At 43.2% G+C, this 27,833-nt stretch overlaps 1 protein-coding gene across 3 annotated transcripts in view; it reads left to right on the top strand.

Moving 5' to 3' along the window:
* Window positions 1-27,182, top strand: part of Grk5 (G protein-coupled receptor kinase 5) — a 229,731-nt gene extending 202,549 nt beyond the window's left edge. For all 3 annotated transcript variants that reach the window (XM_048423316.3, XM_048423315.3, XM_048423317.3), the window contains 7 exons: window positions 2,735-2,772; window positions 4,264-4,353; window positions 13,782-13,990; window positions 16,133-16,270; window positions 21,271-21,408; window positions 21,864-21,995; window positions 22,677-27,182. In XM_048423316.3, the coding sequence (XP_048279273.1) occupies window positions 2,735-2,772; window positions 4,264-4,353; window positions 13,782-13,990; window positions 16,133-16,270; window positions 21,271-21,408; window positions 21,864-21,995; window positions 22,677-22,775 (844 nt within the window). In that variant the 3' untranslated portion in view covers window positions 22,776-27,182. The remainder of the gene's footprint in view (window positions 1-2,734; window positions 2,773-4,263; window positions 4,354-13,781; window positions 13,991-16,132; window positions 16,271-21,270; window positions 21,409-21,863; window positions 21,996-22,676) is intronic.
* Window positions 27,183-27,833: the final 651 nt, after the last annotated feature.

The raw sequence follows: 27,833 nt of genomic DNA, 5'->3' as shown, positions 1-27,833 counted from the left end.
CACACAGAGAGTCTGCATTAATTATAAACTGATTGACCCATTAGCTCAGTCTTCTTATTAGCTCTTGTAGCTTATATTAATCCATTATTCTTATCTATGTTAGCCACATGGTTTGATACCTTTCAGCCAGGCAGGTTACATCTTGCTTCTCGGTGATCTGGGCTGGAATGGGAGAAATGGGCTTCTTCCTTCCTAGCATTCCCCTGTTCTCATTGCCCCGCCTCTACTTCCTGTCTGGTTGACCCACCTGTACTTCCTGCCTGGCCAATCAGCGTTTATTTAAAACATGATTGACAGAATACAGACAATTCTCCCGCACCAACTGTCTAAGGGTATCACCTCATTGCCCCGCCTCTACTTCCTGTCTGGTTGACCCACCTATACTTCCTGCCTGGCCAGTCAGTGTTTATTTAAGACATGATTGACAGAATACAGACAATTCTCCCGCACCAACTCTCTAAGGGTATCACATCACCACATGACCTGCCTCACCCAATCTTGAGCCTAGCTAACTTTCACCTCCCCCTATCTTAACATCACAATGGCCTGGACTCTATAGAGCCCATACCAAGATGCTTCTCACAGTGAACAGCACTCATGTTCTCCCCCTAGTGCACAGGATTTTGAAAGACTCCGTTGCCTCTCCTGTACTTTTAAGAAAGATTTTTATTTTTTTTAAATTTATGTGTGTTTGTGAGTTTGTCTGTATCAGTGCCTGCTGAGTCCAGAAGGGGCAGTGGCTCCTCTGGAGCTGGGATTACAGGTGATTGTGAACCATCTTGATATGAATGCTGGAAGCCAAACTCTGGTCCTTTTGAAGAGTTTTAAGTACTTTCAACCACTGAGCCATCGCTTCTGTCTCCTTCTGCGTTTTGAGCAAATATTGAATTATTTCCTTATGTGTTCAGAAGAAGGGGCTGATGTTTTGATATTGGCTAGGTGCATTACATTTCTCAAGGGACCCACTGTAATCTAGTTTTTGTAGCAAATTGATTTCTACCATCATGTGTCTTTAAGAAAATCAAACTGTGATAAGCTCCTGAAAGGTAAGGACAGATGATAGGAGCGCTACCCTGGGCACTGCCAGCATATGTGATACCGTCAGTCCTCACAGACACCCCAGGCACCCACACGTTCAGTTCATGACTTTACATGGGATTTCTGGGTAAAGATTGTCTTTGGAACCCAAGAGGATTTTAGAAGCAATAAAGAATGTTCCTGAGAGCTCCTGTCCCAAATGATAGCCCCTGCCTGTAATTTTGTTTTGTTTTTTATTATAGTAAGAAGTCAGAAGAGTTACCCTAAGAGCTAAAAGAGCCTCTTTAAGTGCCTTTCACTTAAAAGTGTGGTGGTATATGGGGGACAGACTCTAGAGTCCCAAATTCCCTTCCGCTAGAGCAGGAAAGGCCTAAGGCAGTGAGTGATTCCCAACCTTCCTAATGCTGCGACCTTTTTAATACAGTTGCTCATATTGTAGTGACTCCAATCATAAAATTAGTTTTGTTGCTGCTTCCTAAGTGTAGTTATGCTATTATTATAAATCATAATGTAACATAATGAAAACATAATATATGTTTTCTGATGGTCTTAGTCTACCTCTTATTTCAAAGGGTCATTCCATACCAAGGGGGTCGCAACTCACAGATTGAGAAACACTGACCAAAGATATTCCTCCTTGTTCTACCTGTCCTAGTTTGTCCGTGGATTTGATCCTGTCCCGTGGTTCCTGGCAATCTGTTGTTTCCAACCCATTGCCACTGGTTTCATGAGTTGAGAGTTCTTACCTTTACTTGGAAATGTTAACACATCAAAAGAAACCTATGTAAATAATAAAAGGCAGCAAAGCTGGTCTGTAATAAAGAAGGGTACACAATACCCATCTCCTTTGGTGAGACTGCCCAGGATTTGGGTATATGAACCACTTCCTTCGAGAACAGTTGCCATCAGTTAAACAAACAAAGCTGGCTGGTGCAGAACTGGAGCCTCCGTCCAGATTCCAGATGTAACAATGAGGTTGCATATCCTACTCTAAGCTACAACTTCACCCAGCTTTCTCTGGGATATCCAGTTTTCTGTCTGTTCCCCTCTCTGGGAAGACAGAAGTTACTCTTTATAAGCAAGATCCTGTCAGTGAATTGAGACATTATGGATAAGATGAAACAGCACCACTAGCAGCTGTGGCTTCTGCCTGAGCTTAATCCTGGGCTTTGACACAGTAGGACTTAGGAGATAAGCCAGCCTCCTGGGATCTCTTCCATAGGCATCTTTCCCCTGACCCATCTTCACCCTAGAGCTTTCTTCCTAATGGTAGCACTGGTGCTCTGGTCTTGGTGTCTTCTCTTTGTTTGTTTCTAGGACCTGCTCTGCCTACAGGGTATTCTGTGATATCATGTCTTCCCAGCCCTCCAGGGAGTCTCTGGCCGTACTAGCCAGTGTCTTCTGCCCCATGGACCACCTGTGTGAGGATAGGCACTAGAATTGGCCTTTTCTAACCTCCTAGTTACTCTGTAGGAAAGAGAAGAAGCCAATGGCAAACTTCAGCATTTGTGTTAAATTACTGGGAGAAGAGAAATGATCTGACAATGGTCTTGAGCCATAGAGATCAGACTATCTCAACCCAGAGGTGGGAGGCAGACATCTTGTGGCCCCTGGGCCTGTTTGATCAGCTCAGATGCAATGTGTCTTTGCTGCCTGGAATGGCCATGCTCAGATGCCTATTGTTTTCACCCTGCAGAGATCTGAAACCAGAGAATATCCTGCTGGATGATTATGGTAAGTCAGGGACTGGAAGATGGGGGGCCTTTTCCATTACAGTCTGAGGCTAATGTCCCAAGTTACCTAGAGCAAGGACCTGCAGACATTCTCAGTAATGGAGGGCATTAGACCAGGACCATGGAAAGGGTTGGGGTCCATAGGGCAGAAGATCCCATTACCACTCTTTATTCCTGGGCCTGAGGGAGGATCCTTCTTTGTGAAGTAGTGTAGCTCAGCTGACTCTGACATCAGATCCAGTGTCAGCGACAGAGAGTGATGACCAAAAGCAAAGAGGCAAAGATTTGGAGGTTTTGGGTAGTGCTGGGCATCCATGCCACTTGTCCTGCTCCTTGTCCTGTTTGTGAAGCAGAAACATCAGGACTGTAATGGGCACTATGAAGAGGACTGTGTAGTGAGGGTACTACGTGATGGCCCACAGAAAACAGCCTGCTGACTCCAGGTAGCTGTGGATATGTCATTAGCTGTGTACTCTGATTGTACTTGCCCTTGGGTATAAGCATGTGGGTAGTATTCCCTCATACCTACAGAGTAGTTTCTCATGCATCTAACTAGGTTTCCTAGTTCTTCCTGCCACAGAGGGACAGGTGGCATCCAAGTATCCATCTTACATAAAATAGGCTTGAGACTCAGGCCAGCCTGACCATGACAAAGATGCTACCAAGTCTCCTGCATATTCCTGGGATACACAGCCCCCCTCCTCCTTCCCAGTTTGGTGACTTGGAGAGAGAGAGAGCTGTGTGTAGAGAAACAAGGAGCACAGGATCCTCCAAGAGGTCCAGGCCACAGTACATTCTCTGAACTACTCACAATGAAGTCCCACAGGGGCTCTCTTCCCCTTTCCTGTTAGAGACCACAGAGCTGGAGGCCATCTGAGATACTCAGGCCTGACAGGCATTTATGGACAAGGGCATGTGCTCCTTCCTGAGTGTGAAATATAACCATGACTCTGCATAGGTAGAGGTAGGCAGTGCTGCCTGGGCCTTGGGGGCCAGTTTGAACTCTGAACTCAGAGTCCAGGCCAGATCTTGCTCTTCTCATTTCTCCATCTCTTTGAAGGGAAAAAAAACTCCAAAGACCAATCAGGAAGGCAGGGAGTGACTTCTCAAATTGCTTTACAGTTTTTTCCCCTTAAGCAAATTGTTGCAAAATGTCAAGAACTTCATATTTTTCCTGTGAAGCAATCCGAGAGTCAGCCAGAATATTTTAAACTCTGTGACCTCAGCCTTCCAGAAAGCCTGTTGGGACATTAAATGTGTAGGTCAGTCAGTGACCAGCCTTGTCCAAGCATCCTTTTGCATTTTTATTAATGTTTCCCTTATTATGTATAATTTCTACACATCTCACCTACGGTCTCCCAAGGTCACATGGTTACCCTGTAAGAGCAGGCTGAGGTCACATCTAAATTGTGCAGAGGCCTTGTGTGTCTATGTCCTTGACCAGGGTGTTCATGTGACCTTAGGAACCCATTGACCCTGTTGTCCCCAACAGGCCACATTCGGATCTCAGACCTGGGACTGGCTGTGAAGATCCCTGAAGGAGACCTTATTCGTGGCCGTGTAGGCACTGTTGGTTACATGGGTGAGTAATACTTTGTGCCCATCACAACTGAGCCTCCCCGAAGCCATCACTTAAAAGTCCTCTTGTCTCTTTTTGTTTTTCTGTTTACAAGTATTGTACTGATTTTCCATAGGGATGTTTGGTAGGAGGCCCAATCAGGTGGGGTAGGCCAGTGGGACCCAAGGTGTAACCTAAACTGAGTTCTCTGTAACCCCCTACCACAAGCCAACCTAAGTCTCAAAGACAAGTCATCCTGGGGATTTGGACCAGAACCTGGCACTAGCATTTCTAGGGGAGCTCTTGTTGAAAAAGGACCTACCTAGAAGAGGTATCAGGTAGATATTCTTTGGGGAGATCTCTGAGAAGAATGTGGCCATTAAGAAGAGCTCTGGGACTGCCATAGAAGCAGGTACAAGGGAGCAACCACAGGGGTGGGCAGGCCTGAGCCAGAGACCTCTGTGGGAACAGGCCTGAGCCAGTGACCTCCACAGGATCAGGCCTGAACCAGTGACCTCAGCTGGAGCAGGCCTGAGGCAGTGACCTCCACAGGAACAGGCTTGGGCCAGTAACCTCCCAGAGGTCCAGGCTTGGGCCAGTTACCCCCCTCCCCGCCCTGCTTGAGCAGGCCTGAGGCAATGACCTTCACAGGAACAGATGGGGCAGCTGAGTGAACAGGCCCAAGCCAGAGACCTCTGCAGACTGGGTGGGCATGAATTGGCAACCTCCAAGGGAGCAGGCCTGAGCCAGCAACCTCTGCCAGAGCAGGCCCAAGGCAATGACCTCAGTGGGAGCAGCCCTGAACCAGCAATCTCTGTGGCAGCAGGCCCTAATGATACCTGGGATTGCAGAGCAACCTCTGGGAGTGCTGAGCAACCTCCAGGAACACTGAGTGACCTCTGGAGTGACTGGAACTGTGGCCCTGACTGCACCACGAGGGGCATCCATCAGAGCCTTGGATACACTGGCACCTGAAAGATTGATCGTCAGAGACACAGCCACAATTACACCAATCAGAAAAAGAAGGGTAGACAAGTTAAAAACACACTCAACACCACAAAGAACAACACTACACTAATAAAAACTAGACTTGAACAACCAAATATGGATAAAGTAGAATAAAATGACCTAAAAAATAACTTTAGGAGAATGTTTCAGTACTTCATAGAGGAAATGAAAATTTCCCTCAAAGAAATGAAGGAAAAGACAAACAAAAAATTGGAAGAAATCAACAAATCCCTTAAAGAAAACCAAGAAAAAGCAATCAGACAGATGAAAGAAACTATTCAAGACTTGAAAATGAAAATAGGGACAATAAAGGAAACACAAACAGAGGAAATTATAGAAACAGAAATTATTGCAAAACAATCAGGAACCACAAATGCAAGCATAGACAGCAAAATACAAGATATGGAAGAGAGAATCTCCAGCACTGAAGATACAATAGAGGAAATAGACTCATTGGTCAAATAAAACATTAAATCTAACAAAAGCTTAACACAAAATATCCAGGAAATATGGGACACCATGAAAATACTAAACCTAAGAGTAATAGGGATAGAAGAAGGAGAAGTCCAACTCAAAAGCAGAGAAAATGTATTCAATAAAATCATAGAAGAAAAATTTCCCAGCCTAAAGAAAGATACAAGAAGCTTACAGAACACTAAATAGTCTGGATCAAAAAAAAGTCCCCTTGCCACATAATAATCAAAACACTAAACATATAGAGTCAAGAAAGAATATTAAGAGGTACAAAGGAAAAGGGACAAGTAACATATAAAGGCAGACCTATCAGAATTACACCTGACTTCTCATTGGAAGCTGTAAAAGCCAGAAGGTTGTGGTCAAGTGTTATGCAGACATTAAGAGACCATGGATATCAGCCCAGACTACTATACCCAGCAAAACTTTCAATCATCATAGATGGACAAAACAAGATATTCCGTGACAGAACCAGATTTAACCAATACCTAGCTACGAACCCAGCCTACACAAAGTACTAGAAGAAAAACTCCAACCCAAAGAAGTTGACTACATCCACAAAACCACAGACATTGGAAGATCTCACAGCAGCAAATCCCCCAAAAGGGAAAAACACACACAATAACATCACCAATAACAAAAACTTAAATAACAGAAATTAGCAATCACTTGTCATTAATATCCCTTAATATAAATGGACTCAACTCACCTATAAAGAGACACAGGCTAACAGATTGGATACAAAAACAGAATCCATCCTTCTGCTGCATAAAAGAGACACACCTCAACCTCAAAGACAGACATTACCTCAGAGTTAAGTGTTGGAAAAAAAATTCCAATCAAATGGACCTAAGAAACAAGATGGTGTAGCTATCCTAATATCTAACAAAATAACAAAATAGACTTCAAACTAAAATCAATCAAAAGAGACAAAGAAGGACATTTCATACTAGTCATAGGAAAAATCCATCAAGAGGAAATCTCAATACTGAACATCTATGCCCCAAATACAAGGGCACTCTCATAAGTAAAAGGAACACTTCTAAAGTTTAAATTATACATTAAACCCCACACACTAATAGTGGGAGACTTCAATACCTCACTCTCACCACTGAACAGGTCTGTCAGACAAAAAAAAATCAACAGAGAAATAGGGGAACTAACAGATGTTATGGTTCAGATGGACTTAACAGACATCTCTAGAACATTCTATCCAAACGTAAAAAAATATACCTTCTTCTCAGCACCTCATCGAACCTTCTCAAAAAACTGAGCACATACTAGGTAACAAAACAAACCTTAACAGCTACAAAAAAACTTGGAATAATACCTACCATGTATTTTATCAGATCATCATGGCTTAAAATTAGAATTCAACAGCAACACTAATTTCAGAAAGCTCACAAACACATGGAAATGAAACAGTGCTCACCTGAATCATCAATGGTTCAGGGAAGAAATAAAGGAAGAAATTAAAGACTTCCTAAAATTCAAGAAAAATGATCCACTTATCATACCTAAATTTATGGGACACAGTGAAAGCAGTGTTAAGAGGAATGTTCATACATAGCACTACATGCCTACATAAAAGAAGCTGGAAAAACACTAGTGAGTTAACAGAACACACGAAAACTATAGAACAAAAAGAAACAAATTCACCCAGGAAGACTAGATAGAAGGAAATAATCAAATTGAGAGCTGAAATCACAATATAGAAACAAAGAAAATAATACAAAGAATCAATGAGACAAAGAGTTGGTTCTTTGAGAAAATAAAAAAATAGACAAGCTTTTATCCAAACCAATCAAAAGGCAGAGAGAGAATATCCAAATTAACAAAATCAGAAAATCAGACATAACATACAGACATGGAAGAAATCCAGAGAATCATTAGGTCATACTTCAAAAACCCACGCTCCACAAAATTGGAGAACTTAAAGGAAATGGACAATTTTCTGGATAAATATCACTTACCAAAATTAAATCAAGACCAGATAAGCACATTAAACAAATTATAACTGCTAAAGATAGAAACATGCATCAAAAGTCTCCCAACCAAAAAAAGCCCAGGGCCAGATGGTTTCAGCACATAATTCTACAAGATTTTCCAAGAACTAGTACCAGTACTCCTCAAATTGTTCCACACAATAGAAACAGAAGAATCATTGCCAAACTCTTTTTATGAGGCTACAATTGCCCTGATATCCAAACCACACAAAGGCATTAGTAAGAAAGAAAATTACAGACCAATGTCACTCATGAACATTGATGCAAAAATACTCAATAAAATACTGGCAATCCGAATCCAAGAACACATCAGAAAAATCATCCACCATGACCAAGTCTCCTTCATCCCAGAGATGCAGGGATGGTTAAACATATGAAAATCAATCAATGTGATCCACCATATAAACTGAAAAAAAATGATCTTTTCATTAGATGCTGAAGAAACATTCAACAAAATGCAATATCCCTTCATGATAAAGGTCTTGGAGAAAGCAGGGATACAAGAACATACTTAAACATAATAAAGGCAATATACGTAAGTCCACAGCCAACATCAAACCAGATGGAGAGAGACTCAAAGTGATCCCACTGAAACCAGGAACAAGACAGGGTTGCCCACTCTCTCCCTATCTATTCAATATAGTTCTTGAGATTCTAGCTAGAGCAATAAGAAAACAAAAGGAGAACAAGGGGATACAAATTGGAAAATAAGTCAGACTCTCACTATTTGCTGATGATTTGATAGTTTACATAAGTGACCCAAAAAATTCTACCAAGGAACTTCGACAACTCATAAAGACCTTCAGGATTGTAGCAGGATATAGGATTAACTTGAAAAAAATCAATAGTCCTCCTTTACACAGATGATAAATCAGAGAACCATAACCCTTCACAGTAGCCACAGTAGCATAAAATATTTTGGAGTTATTCACTCTAAACAAACAAGTGGAAGAACTGATGTGGGAGGTCCTTCTGTCAATGTGTTGCTTTTATTGGTTAATGAATAAAAAAGCTGGTTTGGCCTGTGTGATAGAGCAGAGTAGAGCTAGGTCTTGATTAAGATATTGTGTTTGTGCAGCTCATTTTAAAATGTAATGTATAATTAAGAAATATAGGTTAATAGATAGTCATCCATGTTAGTCAAGCTTGTAGTCGTTTTGGTTAGGTTTTCTAGATGTACAGAGATGTATTTCAGATCGATAAGCATTCTTCAAACCTTTCAAAGACTACAGAATATGGCATTTAAAATGTTTAAGAACTTAGGGCTTTTCATGACAATAAGACACATCTGCTCCTAGCAGCACCAATTACTTCAAGAAGATGATGGGCATTGAAGACGCTCCTCATGGAGTTCATTAGCCATCTGGGCAAGAAACTGCTCTTTCCTGGATTGCTTGATGGTATGCTGTGTGAACTGGACATTCAGGACCCACAGAGAAATGACTATTAAACTTGCCTAAAAGTGAGATCATTCTTCGGGGTTTTTGCCAGACATTCTTCAGGACACAGAAGAAAGTAACTGACAAACTGCCAATATAGGTGGAACTGTCTTTGGAATTTCCTGCTTTGTGGAAAGGTCTACCAGATACTATGGGTCTGTAGGCTGAAGGTGGATGCCCCAATGATAGAGAAGAACTTTGGGTGACTGTCCAGGCAGCGAGTTGTCTCTGTCAATTCTAGGGTTTTGGAAGTCGCTTACAATGCACTTTCTGTTTACTTAGGTAATATTATATCCTTCTGGAGTCTTTGATGGAGTTGAGGAATATATAGTTATAATTATAATTTTTAGTTATGATAAAAGATAAAGTAGATATAAATATTGTAACCATAATTCTTGTTTGATACCTATTTTCTTGTTTGTAATTTTACTATGTTAAAGTTAAAGTCTTCCTTTTTATTTAAACAGAAAAGGGGAAATGATGTGGGAGGTTCTGTTTGTGTTTTACTTTTATTGGTTAATGAATAAAGAAGCTGGTTTGGCCTGTGAGGTAGGAAAGAGTAGAGCTAGGCAGGGAAAACTTAACTGAATGCTGGGAGAAAGAAGGCAGAGTCAAGGAGAAGCCATATAATTACTGCTGGAGACAGACATGCTGGAAGCTTGCTGGTAGGCCACGAGCTTGGTGGTAAAATATAAAATAATGGAGATGGATTAATTCTAGTTCTAGCTAGCAATACACTTAAGTAATTGACCAAGCAGTGATTTAATTAATACAGTTTCTGTGTGGTTACTTTGGGGCTGAGCAGCTGGGAAACAATAAGCAGCCTCCTACGACAGAATACCTTTATGACAAGAACTTTAAGTATTTGAAGAAAAAAATTGGAGAAGACACCAGAAAATGAAAAGATCTCCCATGCTCTTGGGTAGGTGTTGGAGGAGGGGAGGCCACTTATTGGTTCCCAGCCTCCCAGCTAGCTTAGACCCAAAATAATCCCACAGAAAGTGTATTAATTAAATCACTACTTAGCCCATTAGTTCTAACTTCTTATTGGCTAGCTCTTACATCTTAATGTAATTCATTTCTGTTAATCTGTGCATCACCACGTGGCTGTGACTCACCGGCTAAAGTTCCAGCATCTGTCTCTGGTTGGGCTACATGGCATCTCTCTGACTCTGCCCTTCTTTCTCCCAGCATTCCTGACATTGTGCTCTCTGTGGACGACAATGTGGCACTCTTGACTTTGTCCACTTCTCTTTCTTGTCACTCTCAGAAGGTCTTCAGACCCACTTCTTTGGTGTCACCATCTTTTTGAAAGATGCCCAGGGAGTGATTCCTTCCCTTTTCTTGTCTCCATCAGAAGTAGCTCCCTCCTCGACTTCCCCTTCCTACTGTGCTTCTGAAAGCACTTTCTCCAGAGGTAGGTAGAATTAACATAGTAAAAATGGCAATCTTACAAAAAAAAAACCCTGCAGATTCAATTCAGTGCCCATCAAAATGCCAGCAAAATTATTCACAGACCTAGAAAGAATAATATTCAACTTCATATGGAGAAACAAAAAACCTAGGACAACCAAAACAATCCTGTACAATAAAGGAACTTCTGGAGTCATCACAATTCCTGCCTTCAAACTCTACTACAGAGGTACAGTACTGCAAGCAGCCTGGTACTGGCATAAAAACAAACAGGAAGAGCAATGGAACCAAATCAAAGACCCAGATATCAATCCGCATACCTACAAAAACCTGATTTTTTTTTTTACAAAGAAGCAAAAAAATATAAAATGGAAAAAAGAAAGCATATTCAACAAATGGTGCTGGCATAATTAGATGTCAACATGTAGAAGAATGAAAATAGGTCCATTATCTATCACCATGCACTAAAATCAAGTCCAAATGGATCAAAGACCTCCACATAAAACCAACCACACTGAACCTCATAAAAGAGAAAGTAACAAGTATGCTTGAACTCATTGGCACAGGAGACCACTTCCTAAATATAACCCCAGTAGCACAGACACTGAGAGCAACAATTAATAAATGGACTTCCTGAAACTGAAAAGCTTCTGTAAAGCAAAGGACATGGTCAACAGGACAAAACGATAGCCTATAAAATAGGAAAAGATCTTCACCAACCCCACATCAAACAAATACACAAAGATCTCCAAAATATACAAAGAACTCATGAAATTGGTCATCAAAAGAACAAATAATCCATAAAAAATGGGGTACATACCTAAACAGAGAACTCTCAACAGAGGAACCTAAAATATCTGTAAGACACTTCAGGAAATGATCAACATCCTTTGCCATCAGAGAAATGCAAATCAAAACAACTCTGAGATTCCATCTTATACCTGTAAGAATGGCCAAGATCAAAAGCACTGATTACAACTTATGCTGGAGAGGATGTGGGGTAAAAGGAACACTTCTGCATTGCTGATGGGAGTGTAAACTGGTACAGCTCATTTGGATAACAGTATGGTGATTTCTCAGAAAATTAGGAATCAGCCTACTTCAAGGAAAAGGGAGGTGGGGAGGAAGTGGAAATTTTTAATAAATAAATAAATTTTAAAAAAGGACCCAGCAATACCAGTATATACCCAAAGGTTGCTCAATTGTACCATGTGCTCAAGGTACATGTGCTCAATTATGTTCATGGCAGCATTGTTTGTCATAGCAAGAGCCTGGAAACAACCTAAATGCCCCTCAACTGAAGAATGGATAAAGGAAATGTGGTACATTTACACAATGGAGTACTACATAGCAGAAAACAATTACATTTTTAAATTTGTGGGCAAATGGATAGATCTATTGAGTGAGGTAACCCAGACCCAGAAAGAAAAATATCATATGTACTCACTCATAAGTGATTTTTAGACATAGAATAAAGAAAAATCAGCCTACAATTCACAATCACAGAGAACTTAGACAACAGACAAGATCTCTAGAGTAAATTGGGAACATGGGGACCATGGGAGAGGGCGGAAGGGGAGGGAGGACGGGAGGAGAAAAATATATAGCTCAATAAAAGCAATTTTTAAAAAAAGAAGAGTTCTAAAATTAGAGGAGCCTTTCATGTTTCCAAGCATAGTTCTACATAAGGACCACCCTGCCTCCTCTCAGCCTGTTCCAAGACTAACATACTGGGAATAGACCTGGAGCTAAACTCTTAGAATTTCCTACCAATGAGGAACTTCTTTTGCTTCCTTCCACATTCCTTGTGTATGCATCCCCAGTAACTCTAGGGTGTAGGGTTTCCCTGAAAACTCTAGGCTAGGGACCTGTTGCCTTCTACCCAGGCCTATACCTGCAGATGATGTGTGATATTGAATGCATTGTCTCTGGTACTAGGTGGTCTTTTTCACACTACATAACACATGGCAACCTGTGGGATATTTGTGTGAGTATGTGTATATGTGACCATGTAAATTCTGATAGTTATATTTGAGAGATCTGAGGAATATATGGCAAATAGATGGATAGGGGATAGATGGATGGAGATAGATAGATAGATAGATAGATAGATAGATAGATAGATAGATAGATAGATAGATGATTGGATGGATGGATGGATGGATGGGTGGGTGGATGGATGATAGATAGATGGATTGATGGATGGATGATGAATGGACATAAGGGAGATAGGCAGAGATATAAAGTTACACTTGTTCAGTGCCTGCCTGGAAATCTGTTTACACATTTGTATTGTTCTCCTTTTGGACACAGTTCTGAATGATTTGTTCGCATACAGTCTCTGTCACGTGTCCACTGGTGCATGTCATGTGTATGTGCTTTTCATTCTGACTGCCCTCAAGACATGTAGCTGTTTTGTACTTCTGTGGTGAATCTGTGTGTCATTTTTATCAGAGTGGTAGGAAAGATACAATAAAAGATTTAAAAATTATTATTTTTGTTATTTTACATGTATGGGTCTGTGTACCATCTGTGTACCTAGTTCCCATAGAGGCCAGAAGAGGTTTTTGGATCCCCTGAAACTGGAGTCACCTGTGGTCGTGAGCTGCCATGTGGGTGCTGGGAATCAAACTCAGGTGCTCTAGAACAGTAAACCCATCTTCCAAGAAATAATTAGAAGTCCAGGTAGATTGAATATAATCTTTAATTTAGGTGGGTACCCTTCTCCATTGAAATAAATATGTATGCAGTGCATCCTGTATGTGGAAGTCATGCCTGTCACTGGGGACAAAGTAGTGAAACTATGGTGTGTAATCTATCTGAGAAGACATTTCCATGCTCCATAATCAGAGTTCTGAAACCTCATTCAGAGCTCTTGGGCACAGTGAAGCATCATGTCCAGGAAGACTTTCTAGACAAAATGGTATTTGCACACCTGCTGGGTTGAAATTGGGGGTTTGAAAGAAGGTAGCCCTAGTCCAAAACTCCAGTCCTTCTGTGAGAATACATCACCCTTGGGTACTGCTAAGATGAGGAACAGCACTGGCCTGTGTGCTTGGGCTGCATCCTGCTGCCTTTTGTCCCTCATTTTCTCCCTTCCTTCTGTCCTTAGCCCCAGAAGTCCTGAACAACCAGCGGTATGGCCTGAGCCCTGACTACTGGGGTCTGGGCTGTCTCATCTATGAGATGATTGAGGGCCAGTCACCATTTCGAGGCCGCAAGGAGAAGGTTAAACGGGAAGAAGTGGATCGCCGGGTGCTGGAGACTGAAGAGGTATACTCCTCCAAGTTCTCTGAAGAGGCCAAGTCCATCTGCAACATGGTAAGCTCACATCAGACAGACTGACAGGACAGGAACATTAATATACATCTATGGGTGGTATAGCCCTCTACACTAGAATCGCGTGTGCTCCTTGATCTGACTGAGATGTCAGATAGGCCTTACGGGAAGCCTGGAATACTGGGCAGGATACCCATGAACCAAGAAATGGGGATTGAGTGAACACCCATGAAGGTCTATCCCTTGTGAAGAAGTAAGTGAACGATGAAGATGATGGCCTCAGCTGGTTCACAAGCAAGTTTCTGCTCTTGAACTTGGGCCTCCTTTTCCCTCAGCTCTGGATTCTAACAAAGCAAGCCTTGTTGGCAATGTCTGCTGTGGTGCACCAGGCCCCTGACACTATGGCATGTAACAAATAGACCTTAACCCCACAGCCTGTTAACCAACCTCAGAGAAGCATTGCAGCAGACTGTCGCTGCAGTACAGTCAGAGTGGGTACCAGAGGAACGGGCAGCAAAGGTCAGGGCGTAGGGAGACGGTTGCCAGTGATGCTTGTTTGTGCCATCTTCAGCTATCTATGTGGTGTGACAAGGCTGTTGAAGGAGGTATCACAGTCTTAGGTCAGGGACACCAATTCTAAGAAGCCGGTCTCAAGAGACCTCAACAGGGACATGTACATATTGAGAGGATGAGGCAAACATGAACTCTACTTCTGACACCACTACCACTGTAGCTGGTCTTTCTTCAGACTGTCAGCTCCTGAATGATGACAGGGAGTTTTGTTTGTTTGTTTGTTTGTTTGTTTGTTTTTTATGAAAAGCTTGACCTTTGTTTAAGCTTTTTTTCCAACTAGCTTTTAAAACTTAAATGAACCTGTTTATATTAATTATGTTCTACCATGTGGCTCATTGCCTTGCCTCAGTAACATACATCTGGTTTCCTAGTGTCTGGCTGGCAAACCTCCTACCTCAGATTCTTTCTCAGAGTTCTGTCTCTGCCTGCAAGTCTCTCTTATCCCCTCCTACCGAGCTATTGGCCATTCATCTGTTTATTAAACTAATCAGAGGGTGCCTTAGGCAGATGAAGTAAAACATAGACACCCAGCGTATCACCTTCACCCTCCTCCACCAATCCTCTGCTTCAACCCCAGTCTTTGAGCTGGAACTTTTCAGGTAACTAGGGACACTGCTATCCCTCTTCTGCCCCCTTGTGGCCACTTCGGGAAAACTGCCGGCTAAGCTTTATACTCTGGTCTGTAGCTGAAAAGTAACAAAGGGTTGAACCCTCATCTTTGTCACCTGGAAGAACCACCAGAAGTCTTAAGTCTTGCTCTGTTTTCTCTCGTGGTCTTGGATTCTGGTCTTAGACATCCTCTTCTTTGTAATACACACTCTGCTCTACTGAAATGCCTGACCTGTAAACCATACCTCTTAAGGTCTATAAGTCCCCACATCTAACTTCTTTGTCTCCTGGATCATTCTTGGCCTGGTAGTAGCTGATAAGCAACCTACCCCCACTTCTCATCCTTCTTTCATCTTCTTATCCTTGATGATACTACCAATCTGCCAGCACTGTGGACTATTGGAGCTGTATTGACAGGCTTTTTGTATTGACAGCCACTTCACAGCCTTGCTTCTTTGGTGTTTCTTGGAATGGAGAGAATATAGCTCAGTTACATATGGAAAAGAGAAACTCAGGGACAGAGAGATGGCTCAGTAGGTAAAACTTTTTATTTTTATTTTATTTATTTATTATTATTTTTTTTAATGCAAGCCTGGTGCCTAAATTCAAGTCCTGGAACCCATCTGAAAGGTAGAAGGACAAAACAGACCACACAAAGTTGTCCTCTGATCTCCACACACAATAATAATAAATAAACATTGTAAAACAAAACAAATTAAAAAAGAGAAGCCCAGGTGTGGGCACTAATCTGAGCCACCAGCCTGGTAATGTGCCACAGGGTAACTGAGAACATGCCTTATTTGTTACAAAGATGTGATCTGATGCTTGCTCTGCTGCCACTTCAATTCCCCATCCAGACTGTGAGTTCTAGGAGATGGCACTGGGGAGGCTAGAAGAGGGACACTTGCGAGAGCTGTAGCCACGGATGTTCCTTCCCCCTTCTGTCCTCTGGGCAGATGGAAAGGCCCAACCACATGACCTCATGGGATTTTCTTGTTGCAGCTGCTCACCAAAGACTCGAAGCAGAGGCTGGGCTGCCAGGAGGAAGGGGCTGCTGAGGTCAAGAGGCACCCCTTCTTCAGGAACATGAACTTCAAGCGCCTGGAGGCTGGGATGTTGGATCCTCCCTTCGTTCCAGATGTGAGTAGCCACCACTGCTCCTAGGAGCTTTAAAGTCACCTCTCCCAGACATGCTTTCTAGTAGTCTGAGAGTCCAGCTCTCCTCCTGGAACATTATAGACTGCCGACTGTCCTTACACTCTGGCTATTTTGTGACAGGGCTGTAAATCATGTTGTCAGAATGTACGGATGGGGTGCGAGCCCTGGAACTCCGCATTGGTTGTCCAGAGACTTAGGTACTTTCTCCAGTGTAGGGGACCTAGACAACCTTCAGTGCAGTCCAGTGCACTGTCCAGTGCAGTCCACGACACCTCCCCTCCCTGAACCTTCCAGTACATTGAAGATTGAGATGACCTAAATGGAAAATGCTGTAATGAATATTAAGGACCATCACATGCAGTTCAGTTTAGCTGAGCATCTACTGTCCAGTTAAATTAGGATTTTCCTTAAAGATGCTCTACTGGGTCTGCATAGCCCAGGCTCACGCTTAGCTCACACTCACAAAGGAGTCCCGCCCAACAAGGCTTTTTTGTGCCTCTGTACTTTCAGAGTCCCAGCAGATTGAGAACCCTTGTTGGGGTCTGGAGGGTGGAGCCAAGGACTGTGGAAGCTACAAGAATATTGGTGTTGGGAACTGGCTTGTTTCAAAGTTGGCAGATGTGGTACACATCTCTTCCCAGCCCCCTGCTTAGTAACGTCAGGACAAGAGCCTGCAGTAGACCAGGATGGGACTATAGGACAGCAATTGGCAAATATTATAAATCAGAGCTTCCTCAAGACCCCTTTCCCAGAACTAGTTGTTAATCATTTTGTAGCATGATTAATAAAAATCCAGAGACAGAAATTGGGGCTCAACCTGAAGTCAGAAAAAGCAAAATAGCCAGTCACTGGCTCTTACCTCTACCTCAGTGCAAAATGGTAATCCTGCCTCCAGGAATCTCAGAATGAGACCGTCTGAGAGCTGTTTCTTCTTGTTTTATATTCCTCTCTAGTGCTGGAATTAAAGGCATGCACCACTACCACTGGTTTCTATGGCAAACTAGTTTGGCTACTGGGATTAAAGGTGTGTGTCATCACTGCCTGATCTGTAAGACTGATCACTACGGCTGTTTTACTCTCTGACCTTCAGGCAAGCTTTATTTATTAAAATACAAATGAACTATCACTACACTTTACCTCTTTGTCTAAAATAAAAAAAAGGGATATAACTAATATAATAAAAACTATATACAATAAGGACAATGACTGTATATAATATATACAGACAATAAATACATCAGCAATGTCTAGTCCATTTGCATTTGACAAATTTACAGAAAACACTCCATATCTGTCCTATCTTGGTGAGTCCAAAGTCTTGTACCTAATTTACTTTCTATCATAGCTTTCATTCTGTGTCTGGTAAACTATAACTATAACTATCTAATCTTCAACTTCCTCAGAAACCCAAGAAAGAAATAATATTAACTGAGTAAGCAGGAAATGCAAGCGACTTCCAAAAAATGTGAGAAATGACAGAAAACAGCTGGCTGCCTGAACAGTCATCCAAAGTTCCTTTGCATGTGCTATTAACTATTAATTACAGTATTAACTATTACTAATAATGTTAATATTATTAATTATGCTACACTATTTGTTATCGCAGCACTGAGGAAATGAGGAACGGTTCTCACATATTTGGCAAGGAAGAGGTTCCCTGACCATTAGGTTAGGAGGGCAGCAGCCAATGTGGGGAGCTAGGACTAAGTGCTGGATGCTGAACAGTGTCCGTGGTCACCCACTGGAGACCTCTGTAACCAGATGTGGCATCTACATCATAGATCTGACCAGGGAATGTTTTTGGCATTAGAAAGATTAAGTCAGTAAGTGCTGCAAACAGCACATGAGAGGAGGTTCAGGAAATTCAAAGTATAACAGTGTCTCTCAAAAGTAGTTGCCCATTTGGAATCACCTAAGAATTAAGAAAAGTACTGATCCTGGCCTGTAGCTCAATTGATAGAATGCTTCCCTAGCATGCATGGGTTTGATCCCTAGCACTATAGTAACCAGGCATGATGGTACACACCTTTAATCCCAGCACACAGGAGATGAAAGCAAAAGGATCAGAAATTCAAGATTGTCCTCAGCTATATAGCATGTTGAGAGGCCAGCCTGGGCTACATGAGACCCTATCTCAAAAATGACAAAGAGCAGTTGAAGAGATGGCTCAATAAAGTACTTGTATTGCTAATGTGAGGACAGGAGTTTAATCCTCAACACCTACATGAAGTTGGATACGTTGATATGTGCTTGTAATCCCATCACTGAGAAGGCAGACACAGAAGGATCTCTGGGGTTCACTGGCCAACCAGTCTTGCATAATTGCAAGCTCTAAACCAATAAGAGGCCCTGTCTCAAATGAAGTGTGTATGGTGTTCCAAAGAATGGCACCCAAAATTGTTCCTTAGTATCCCACCTTTCAAGAAGTACTAATCTTGGACCCAGGTCCCAGATGGTCTTGGGCCAAACCTGATCCATTAGAATTTTTCAAATTTTGCTTATTGTTTGGTAGATAGTTTTAAGTTTGTTGAGAGCTATGGTACAGCCACTGCTTAGCATCCCTAGAGAAACTTCCTAGAGTAACAATAAGGACACAGGAGTTCTAGGCTAGTGCTGGTCTAGGGCTGGTCTTTGGCCTACCTATTGCTATGGTGATGGGATGAGATCACTCATGACACAGGATGTATTTATCAACCTCCGCACATGCTGTAGGCTCTCTGTCAGGCTCCAGGGGATGCATGATGAATAGAATACGGGTTTATTTTTACCATGGAAGGCTCAGTCTGAAGAAGCAAAATGTCAGCAATCACTCCTTAAATAAAGTAGAACTAGGAGTCCTAGGAAAGAGGCTGTAGAGTACTGGCTGGGCATGGCTGAAAGAAGCCTCTTCCAGGTCATGGGGTGTTGTATGGAGGCAGCATCTCTGTTAATCAATGCAGTTAGCCGTCCAGGGTTGTCCTTGTTTTAGCACTGTAAGTCTTATGTCCTGAAAGAACAGGGACAGCTGATCACCCTAGGTATGACACTGAGACTGCAGGGCCCCTGAATGCACTGCATAGAAGTCAACATTCCCTACCCCCCAGTTCCACAGCAGCGTATGGTCCACATGGCATAAGTTCCCCCTTCTGAGCAGTGAGGGCCCTTGGCAGATCACTGGGGTAGGTAGGTGGTGAGGAAAGATTGTGGGCCCCAGAAGGTAAAGCTTCTTAGGAGCTCCTGAAGATGACCTGCACCTACCCTGTGTGCCCTATGCCCTCCACCACCCATTTTCTTTTCACATCACCTTCAGGTTGTAGCCACATTCATAACCCATAGGCATTTATTTATTACTGGCTTAATCTTTTTCACTTCACTTGACTTTTTTCAAAACCCAAATAAATGTATTTCAACAGGAAACTTCTCTAAGAAAATAATAGCCATCAGATGGTAGGTTTTCACTTGTTACGATAAATTTCTATCAGTACAGATTTTTAAAATTCTCTTTAAAAATATTTATCTGTATATCTTTCAGGGCCAAGATACCTCCCAGGGCCTGAACACATCCCAGGGCCAGCTTACATGGGCTTGGCATGTGCAGTCATCCTGACCCTGCTTGGCTCAATGCCCCATTAATTTCTGTTTAAAAATTCTAATACTTTGTGAGCAGAGGACCCTGTGTTTTCATTTTATCTTTGCTTTGTAAATAATTCAACTGATCCTGATGCCACCTGACTCATTCCCCTTAGTCATGGAGACTGAGAAGGAGAGGTACAGCTACACAGTGAGGCCCTCAAACCTAACTCCGCTACTGCTCATGGACCTTCAGCCCAGGGGTTTGCTGTGCGCCTGCCTGTGTGCCCTCAAGCTACTTACTCATACTTTGAGCAGTAGGTCTCTATAGATAGAATGAGAAACCTTAGAAAATGCTGAGGTGTAAGCCCAGGGCTGGAACCTCCTAAGGGATCACAGTCTCTGCCAAGCTTGTGTACCTTTGAATTAGCTGGTGTCTGTGTTAGGCCCTGGGCCAGGCCTGAGGAGCTTGCATAGAGATAGAGAGCCTATCTACAAAGTGTGTAGATAGACACACTTTGCTCAACCTGGAGTCATCCCGAAAGAAAGCTCGTATCTCCATACCCCAGTTTCCTGCAACCCTGGGGCAATCACTCTACAACCTGCCCTCCTGGAGGGCAGAACCCAGCCAAGTTGGCTTCTGTGGGTATGTGGAATAGTCACTAAGCTGCTGCTGGATGGACGATTGAGGACAGGCAGGGCTACCATTGTCACAGCAGCTACACTCAGCAGCACAATGGCCCAGCTGTTTTCCTTATCCTCATTTTAGGGAGAAAACTAAGGCTGTGAAGACACATTTGCCTTTTTCCAAGGCTCCTAAGCTTCACAGTGAGGACTACCTGCCAAAGAGTTTGGGTTAAATACGTGGCTTATTGCCCTGCATGAGAAAGAGCTGGAACATATTCCTGCCAGGCCATCTTCTCTCTATGGCATTATGCTCTAAAGCAGAATCCCTCTTGTGCTTTGCTCTGGTTCTGGGTCCACAGCATCCTTACAGATAACAAACCCCAAACTGTAACCAGTGCCACCTCTCTTCCAAAAGATAACACTCTGAAACAGTGCTGTCTTCCTGATGGTGGGGGCTTCCTAGCAGCCAAGACAGCTGATGGATGAGGTGCCGAGAGATCATGAACTTAAAGACAGAGGTAACCTCTTAGCGTCTTGGACCTACCTAGAAAGAGATCACAGCTCTATGGTCTATGTGAGTAAGCAGGGGTAAAAAGGAACTCTGGACTGGGCATCCCCAGCTCTCATTTTACTTGGATCAGGTCCCCTTGGTGGATCTGAGAGAGGGAACCTCAGGTTTGAGGACCCAAAAGGTGAGAAGTTCAGGAAGATGTCCCCATTGTTCTCTATCAAAACCTAAGAGACAGGCTTGGGGACCTGGCAGCCATAGGAAGGGCCCGTGTGATGGAGCCCTTTGTCTCTTATAGCCCCGGGCTGTGTACTGCAAGGACGTGCTGGACATCGAGCAGTTCTCTACTGTCAAAGGTGTCAACTTGGACCATACGGACGATGACTTCTACTCTAAGTTCTCCACAGGATCTGTGCCAATCCCATGGCAAAATGAGGTGGGCAGGGCATGCCACCAGCTTTTCTCTAAGAGGGATGGGTTGTCAGAGAAGATGGAAGTGCAGAAACAATAGAAGGGTCACTGGGTAGGCAGCACAGATGGGCTTGGGTTGGAAGCCAGCAAGGTAGCTGAGAGAGAACAGGTGGGCAACAGCCAGGTGCCTCCCTCAGAGGTCTGCTGGAAATGGAAGGAAATGGGGCATCTTCTAAAAGTACAAGCATTAAATTGATTAAGTCAGCTGATCAAATGCGGTATGGATGATGGTCAAGTAAGCTGTAGGAGATGGTTTGGAGGGGGAAGAGTGTGCCTCTGGTGGGTTATATTCTTAGTGGAGGCCCCCAGAAAGTTACAGAGAAGCCCTGTTAGAGGAGGGGGCAGAGCCAGTAGGGCAGAGTCTATGTCTCAGGGAAGGCCCCCGAGGGTGACAGTGTTGTTTCTATTCTGCCTTTCTAGATGATAGAAACAGAATGCTTTAAGGAGCTGAATGTGTTTGGACCCAATGGTACCCTCTCACCAGACCTGAACAGAAATCAGCCTCCAGAACCTCCAAAGAAAGGGCTGTTTCACAGACTCTTCAGGCGTCAGGTGAGAGTCAGCCTGGCCAACTTGGCCTGAGCTCTAGGATTCCAGCCCACTTCACACATCAGAGATCCAGACTGTCCCTTGTCTGTATGGTCTGGTAGCCTGGAATTGTTAGTCAACGTGTCCAAAACCCTAGCACCCCCTGTTGGTGATACAGGGTGCCATGTCAACATTGTTGACACAGGGAAACTGATTCTTGTCACAGGGCTGTGCCACAGAGTGAAGGATGTTGAAAAAGCATTACCAACCTCTGCCCAATAAACACAGAGGAAGAAACAACTCAGCACCTCCTCTATCAGTGGTCAGCACTAAATGGTCACCCTGCAGGGCAAACCCACCTCAGACTGGGGAACACTGTTCCATTATTCAATCCCCACATACTATCTGGCATTTTCCCCTTGGGAACAGACTTTGTTCCATCAAAGCTTATCACCCTTTTCCTCTGCTCACAGATTTAGGATTTCTTAATTCCATGGCTCTTCCTGGGCAACAGATAAAATCCTCTGCTCAAGGAGCAACCTGTAAACTCAGGTCTTCTAGGGAGAATGCAAAAAGCCCAAAAAACAGAGAAGAAGGTTGGAACATTCTGGATTCTACTGCCCTACTTCCAGAGCCACCATGAATGTGTCAAATCCATGGGCTTTGAATTTACCAAGAACTGATTCTATTCCTTTCTCTTCCCAGCATCAGAATAATTCCAAGAGTTCACCCACTCCTAAGACCAGTTGTAACCACCGCATAAATTCAAACCACATCAGTTCAAACTCTACTGGAAGCAGCTAGTTTCAGTTCTGGTCTTGAAGTCCAAAGTGGAACCAGCTCAGATCCTTCTACTTGGAAGCGGAACTTGTAGCTGATGGAGCTTCTACTATGGCTGGGTAGCCAGGAGAGCTCCCCTGGGAACTGGGATAGGATACTGTTCACCCCAACAACAAGCCTCCAAGTTTCTCAAAGAAATTTCCACTCAGGTCTGTTTTTCAAGGTGGCTGGGGTGAACTAGAATTGTGCTTGTTGAATATTGCAATAGAAACCCAATGGGATATGACAACTTGCATGGATTTTAATAGCATCCTAATTAGAACTGAATTTTGTCTTTATCATTTTTAAAGGAAAGTTTTGTAAATTTCTCTATTGTCTCAGTTTACATTTTGTATATTTGTATTTAACTGAAAGTCAGACTTTGAGGGTGTATATTTTCTGTGTAGCCACTTTTAAGCCATGTGTTTTAAGCCATTTTAGATGGGGGGTTTTACAAAAAAAAATGTGACTCTAGACTTCCAGAGCTTCAAAAGAGAAAATGTTTTTTTTTTATTAAATGTAGAAAATGTTTCACCTTTTACCTTTTAAGTCCTGATTGCATCTACCTATATTCATCTCTCTGACCTTTTCCTCAGTGTAGCCCTCACTCTCTTCATGACTTGGAACAATCAGAATGAAATGCCAAAATACACTTGGGACATTCCTCCCTCAAACACTCTCTGTGGGGTGGGGCATAATTGGTAAGAATATTCTTATGGGCAGGCATTTGACATTGCAGCTTCTCTTGTTCTCCTGCTGTTGGGTGTCTGGCATGCAGGGCAGGGAATCCCAAGTCATTGGGCTGCAGATCTTGGCAGCTAAAGCCAGTGGTTTTCAAAGGATTTCTGTTGTATTTGAGAATTTCTCCTATATATTATTTTTAGTAGTTTATACTGATGATAAGGACCAGTAGGAAACACAAGTGTTCCAAACCATGGGGCTATGGAAAAGTATGAGTTGGGGGGTCCATCATGAGTGACTACATCCATGCCTGTTTAGGCCTTGACTGGTCAGTAAAATGATCACCATATCATGACATCTTCATGGGGTCCCACAGATTTGTTGGCTCGTGTGACATGAAGGAAGTCATCTTTCCAGGCAAGTGGGATGCTTAAGAAGAAACTTACACTAGTGAAGTGTAAGACAATCTCATTGTCACTTCCCAAAGAGATCTTGGCCAAAGGCTCATGCTAATTGGGCATCTTAAAGTCACAGGCACAAGTCACTCATGGAAGACTTGATGGACTTACCTTTCCAGCCCTGGGGAGTTGTTGCCCAGCCCCTGAAATCCCAGGAGGTGACAAGGTAAAGATTGGCCCTCACCTTCTCACCAGGACAGGGTAAGCAGCTGGTCTCACTGCTCCCCTGGGAGGATGAGACTCTGAGTATGACCCTGCCTCAAAATTTGTCTCAGCCACCAACTACTGGGGTTTCTTACAGGGTGAGCCAGGTGCTACCTGAATCAACTCCTGTTAAAATGCAGATTACTGGGCTACACCTCTAGCCAATACTTGATCTCATTTTGTAGTCCAGGCTGGTTTCAAATTAAAGATCCTCCTGCCTCAGCCTCCTAAATTCTAGGATTACAAGAGCATACTACCACGAAAAATGCATCTTTCCTAAGCTGCTCAGACCCTTCTGATGCCCCATAGTGTGAGAACCATCCCCCAGGCCTGTGTATATGGCCATTCCAAATGTGTTTTCCTGAGACACCTGACAGCTTTGAGACTTCAACATGTCAGGAAGAAAATCCCAAGCATTTTAGTCTCATATCTTTGATTCCAATGTCTTCCAGGGCTCACTGCTAGAAAGGAGCCTAGTCTTTGGGATTAATTATCCTGAAGTCAGTTAACCATGAGAGAAGAAACAGCCAGGCTCTATGATGCATGATTAACCTCAAGCCTGGCCCCTTGACTGCTTCTGAACTTTTGAAGAGCTGAATATGAATCAAATGCAATGCAAATGACCATATCCAGGTTCTACTGGGGAGTAGTAGGACACTCAGTACTTCCAGATCATCACGCTGTTGCCCATGCTTCTTCATTGAGGAAAAAAAGAATTGTCATCTTTCTGGTATGGTTATAAGCCCCAGCCACATACAACCCCTGACTCCTTTTCACAGGTTTGTTCCTATTTCCCCACCCAAAGCCATTTAACTCTTGTCAAATAGGTAACAGTTAGGAAACAGTTTCTCCTTAGGCCTCAAAATCAAGGCAGTGTCCATTTTCAGCAGAGAATCTGTAAACAGAGACTGCACTTTTGTTTCCCAGCGACCCAGACCTGAATCATCACACAGAACTATATTAATTACAACACTGCCAATGGCTTAGATGTATTCCTAGTTAGCTCTTACATCTTAACCCATTTCTATTAATCTATGTATTACCACGAGGTTGTGACTTACCAGTAATGTTCTGGCATCTTTCTCCTTCAGTGGCTACATGGCATCTCCTTGACTCTACCTTCCTTCCTCCTCTATCTCTGCCTGGATCTCCTGCCTTGCTATATTCTGCCCTGTCATAGACCAAAGCAGCTTCTCTATTAACCAATGGTAATAAAATGTATTCACAGCATACAGAGGTACATCCCACATCAAGAAAACCCAGGAAGCTAAATGGAAAACACAAGTCTGTCTACCATGTATTCCCATCATGAGATCCCGAAAAACCTGTGCACTGAAATGTACCTGAGTGCCTATGGGAGGCAGGGGTAGACACATGTTTCAGTCTTTCAGTTTGTTTTGGCCTACTCATGGCTTCATAGCCAGAAACAGTGCCTGAAAAGTGTCCCTCCTCCCTGACTAAGTCTTCCTTCTGCCTTTGTTTCTATAGCTGCATTTTAAAGGTATTTTTTTTTGTTTTAAAATGAAAATAAGCCCTCTGCCATGTCCAGGAGAAAGTGTATGTGGACACTCTGTTGTACACGTGAACTCTTTGCCGAAGAACCTTTCTTGCTTCAAGTGTGGCATGTTTCTAACTGAATGGCCCTTGACTTGGAGTGAGAAGCTTCTCTGCTTTTGCTGTTTGGGAAATAGGCCTCTGTCTGAAGTATGTAAGGTAGTCTCTGCTGTAACCATTCTGACTTAAAATTGTCCATTATACAGTTTAGTGGGGGAAGGTGAACTCTGAATATCATCCCCAGAATATCAAGAATGTCTGATCCTCACCTTTCAGGAAGATGGTGTGTATCCTCTACTCATTCTTGAACCTGAACTACACAAGGCTCCATATTTACTCACCTGCCTAGGGGCTGAGCCTGGCTGTAGCCACAGGACTGGTCTCTGAAATATTTCGTTTTCTGGGCGGGCAGGCAGCAAGAGGCCTACCACACAGACCAGATCACAGGTAGCCCCAGTGATATGTGATATGTATTCCTGACAGGCACTGGCTCATGGTGTTTCTGATGAGTTCACATGCATGGGGACATGTGCATGGCACTTCTTTGCATCAGAGGTGCAAGTAAAATGAGAGTCTGCCTCAGAGCTGAGACCAACCCCCTGAGAAAGCTGAGGCAGGGAAGTTTCCCTGCTTCTCCAAGGAACTTAGCTCAGTATTGCAATCTATTGTTTTCTTCTGGACCAAGTACTTTCTTGAAAGGTTGGCTTTACTTTCCAGCAAATTAAATGAGCCACTAACCTCAACACAGAGCAGGCAATGCAGCCTCCTGGAGCCTGGCATTCTAAGCCTTGACAAAAGGAATGGTGGCAGCTTCTTGGACAGCTCGAGGTCCCAAGAGAAAGAAAAAAGCAACACTGGGCTCTTCTCTTGGGCAATCGTGTGCTTTCTTTTCTGATTGTATCCTCATCCCCTTCTGTCTTCATAACCCAATACCCTGAAATAGGACCTTCTAACTTAGGTTTTGTTATGGAAAGGCAGTATAAAGTCTCTTCCTCCAGACTACAGTTGGGAAGCCCCACCCTGGCCCACTTTCTATACCTGCTGTACAGCCAGCCACCCAGCTAGCGAAACTGTCAGGTATGTAGGCCAGTTCCTGCACAGGCACATAAAGTATCTCCTCTGGCTCAGACTGAAAAGTCTTGACTCAGGACAATGATTTAACATGTGACAAGCTAGGTTACCCTAGGAAAGAAGCTGGGTCACCTAAAGGAAGATGCTGGGTATTGGGGCATTTTTCCAGCTTATCGGCCTACCATTCCTATGATTGATCACAGATATATATTGTCCATTAGAAGGGCATTGTGGCTGCTGGTATTGTTAGAATAATAACTCTAGTATCCAAAGGTTTCCATTTTGGAGGTTATTCTCAATGGTTACGGCTTCTGTTGTGCTGCTCTGAACCTCTCGTGCTCCGTCTACCATGTCACAGTGTCACCATGTCTAGCCACAACCACTGTTGTTTTATAAAGATAAATAAATTCCTTAATGAATATAATACTGCATTTCTTTTCTTCTGTGGAAATACTGACCTCTTTTGTTTGTGTGACACTTGCCTGAAACATGTTCATACTGACTGCAGTTGCCCCTTAGTTAATCCTTTCTCAAGTCAATTCCACCCAAACCAAATCTGGCCCTCACACTAACCACACCAAGAACTGCCATCCCATTAACTCTGGTAGGCAGTACATAAGGAGGCCAGCAGAACTCTTACAAGGCCATCAGAGTTTGAACACAAGCCCAGCAGTTTCTAGTCATGGAGACAAAGTAGACTAGGACAGGAATGCCAGGAGGCATACTTGCTGCCTGATGAGCCTTTTACACAAGAGGCAGTCTCTTTAAAGAACATTGTTCAGCTTTCATGAGGACATGGGATACCCAGAACCCAGGCCTATGCTCTGGTGGACCTGGTCTCCTGGCTAACTCTAGATCCTTTTTGAGATGGGGTGAATACAGTGGCAGACCCCACATTCGTTCGCACACCCTGTGTTTCCCCAGCAAGCATTTGGTAGAGCAGAAGGACACAGAAGAGAGTGGATATTTGAGGCTCCTGTCTTCCAGCATGAGCTCTGGAGTCTATATGCCCCGTGGAAGACTTTAGTTCCCTGGCTCCTGAAAAGCAGACACTTTTCCTAATTGGAAGGACAAA

Source organism: Myodes glareolus, chromosome 7 (assembly GCF_982192425.1).
Source record: "Myodes glareolus chromosome 7, mMyoGla1.1, whole genome shotgun sequence".
Classification (NCBI taxonomy): Eukaryota; Metazoa; Chordata; class Mammalia; order Rodentia; family Cricetidae; genus Myodes; species Myodes glareolus.
The sequence above is the reverse complement of the archived record's forward strand: the minus strand, read 5'-3'. Positions and strand labels throughout refer to the sequence as shown.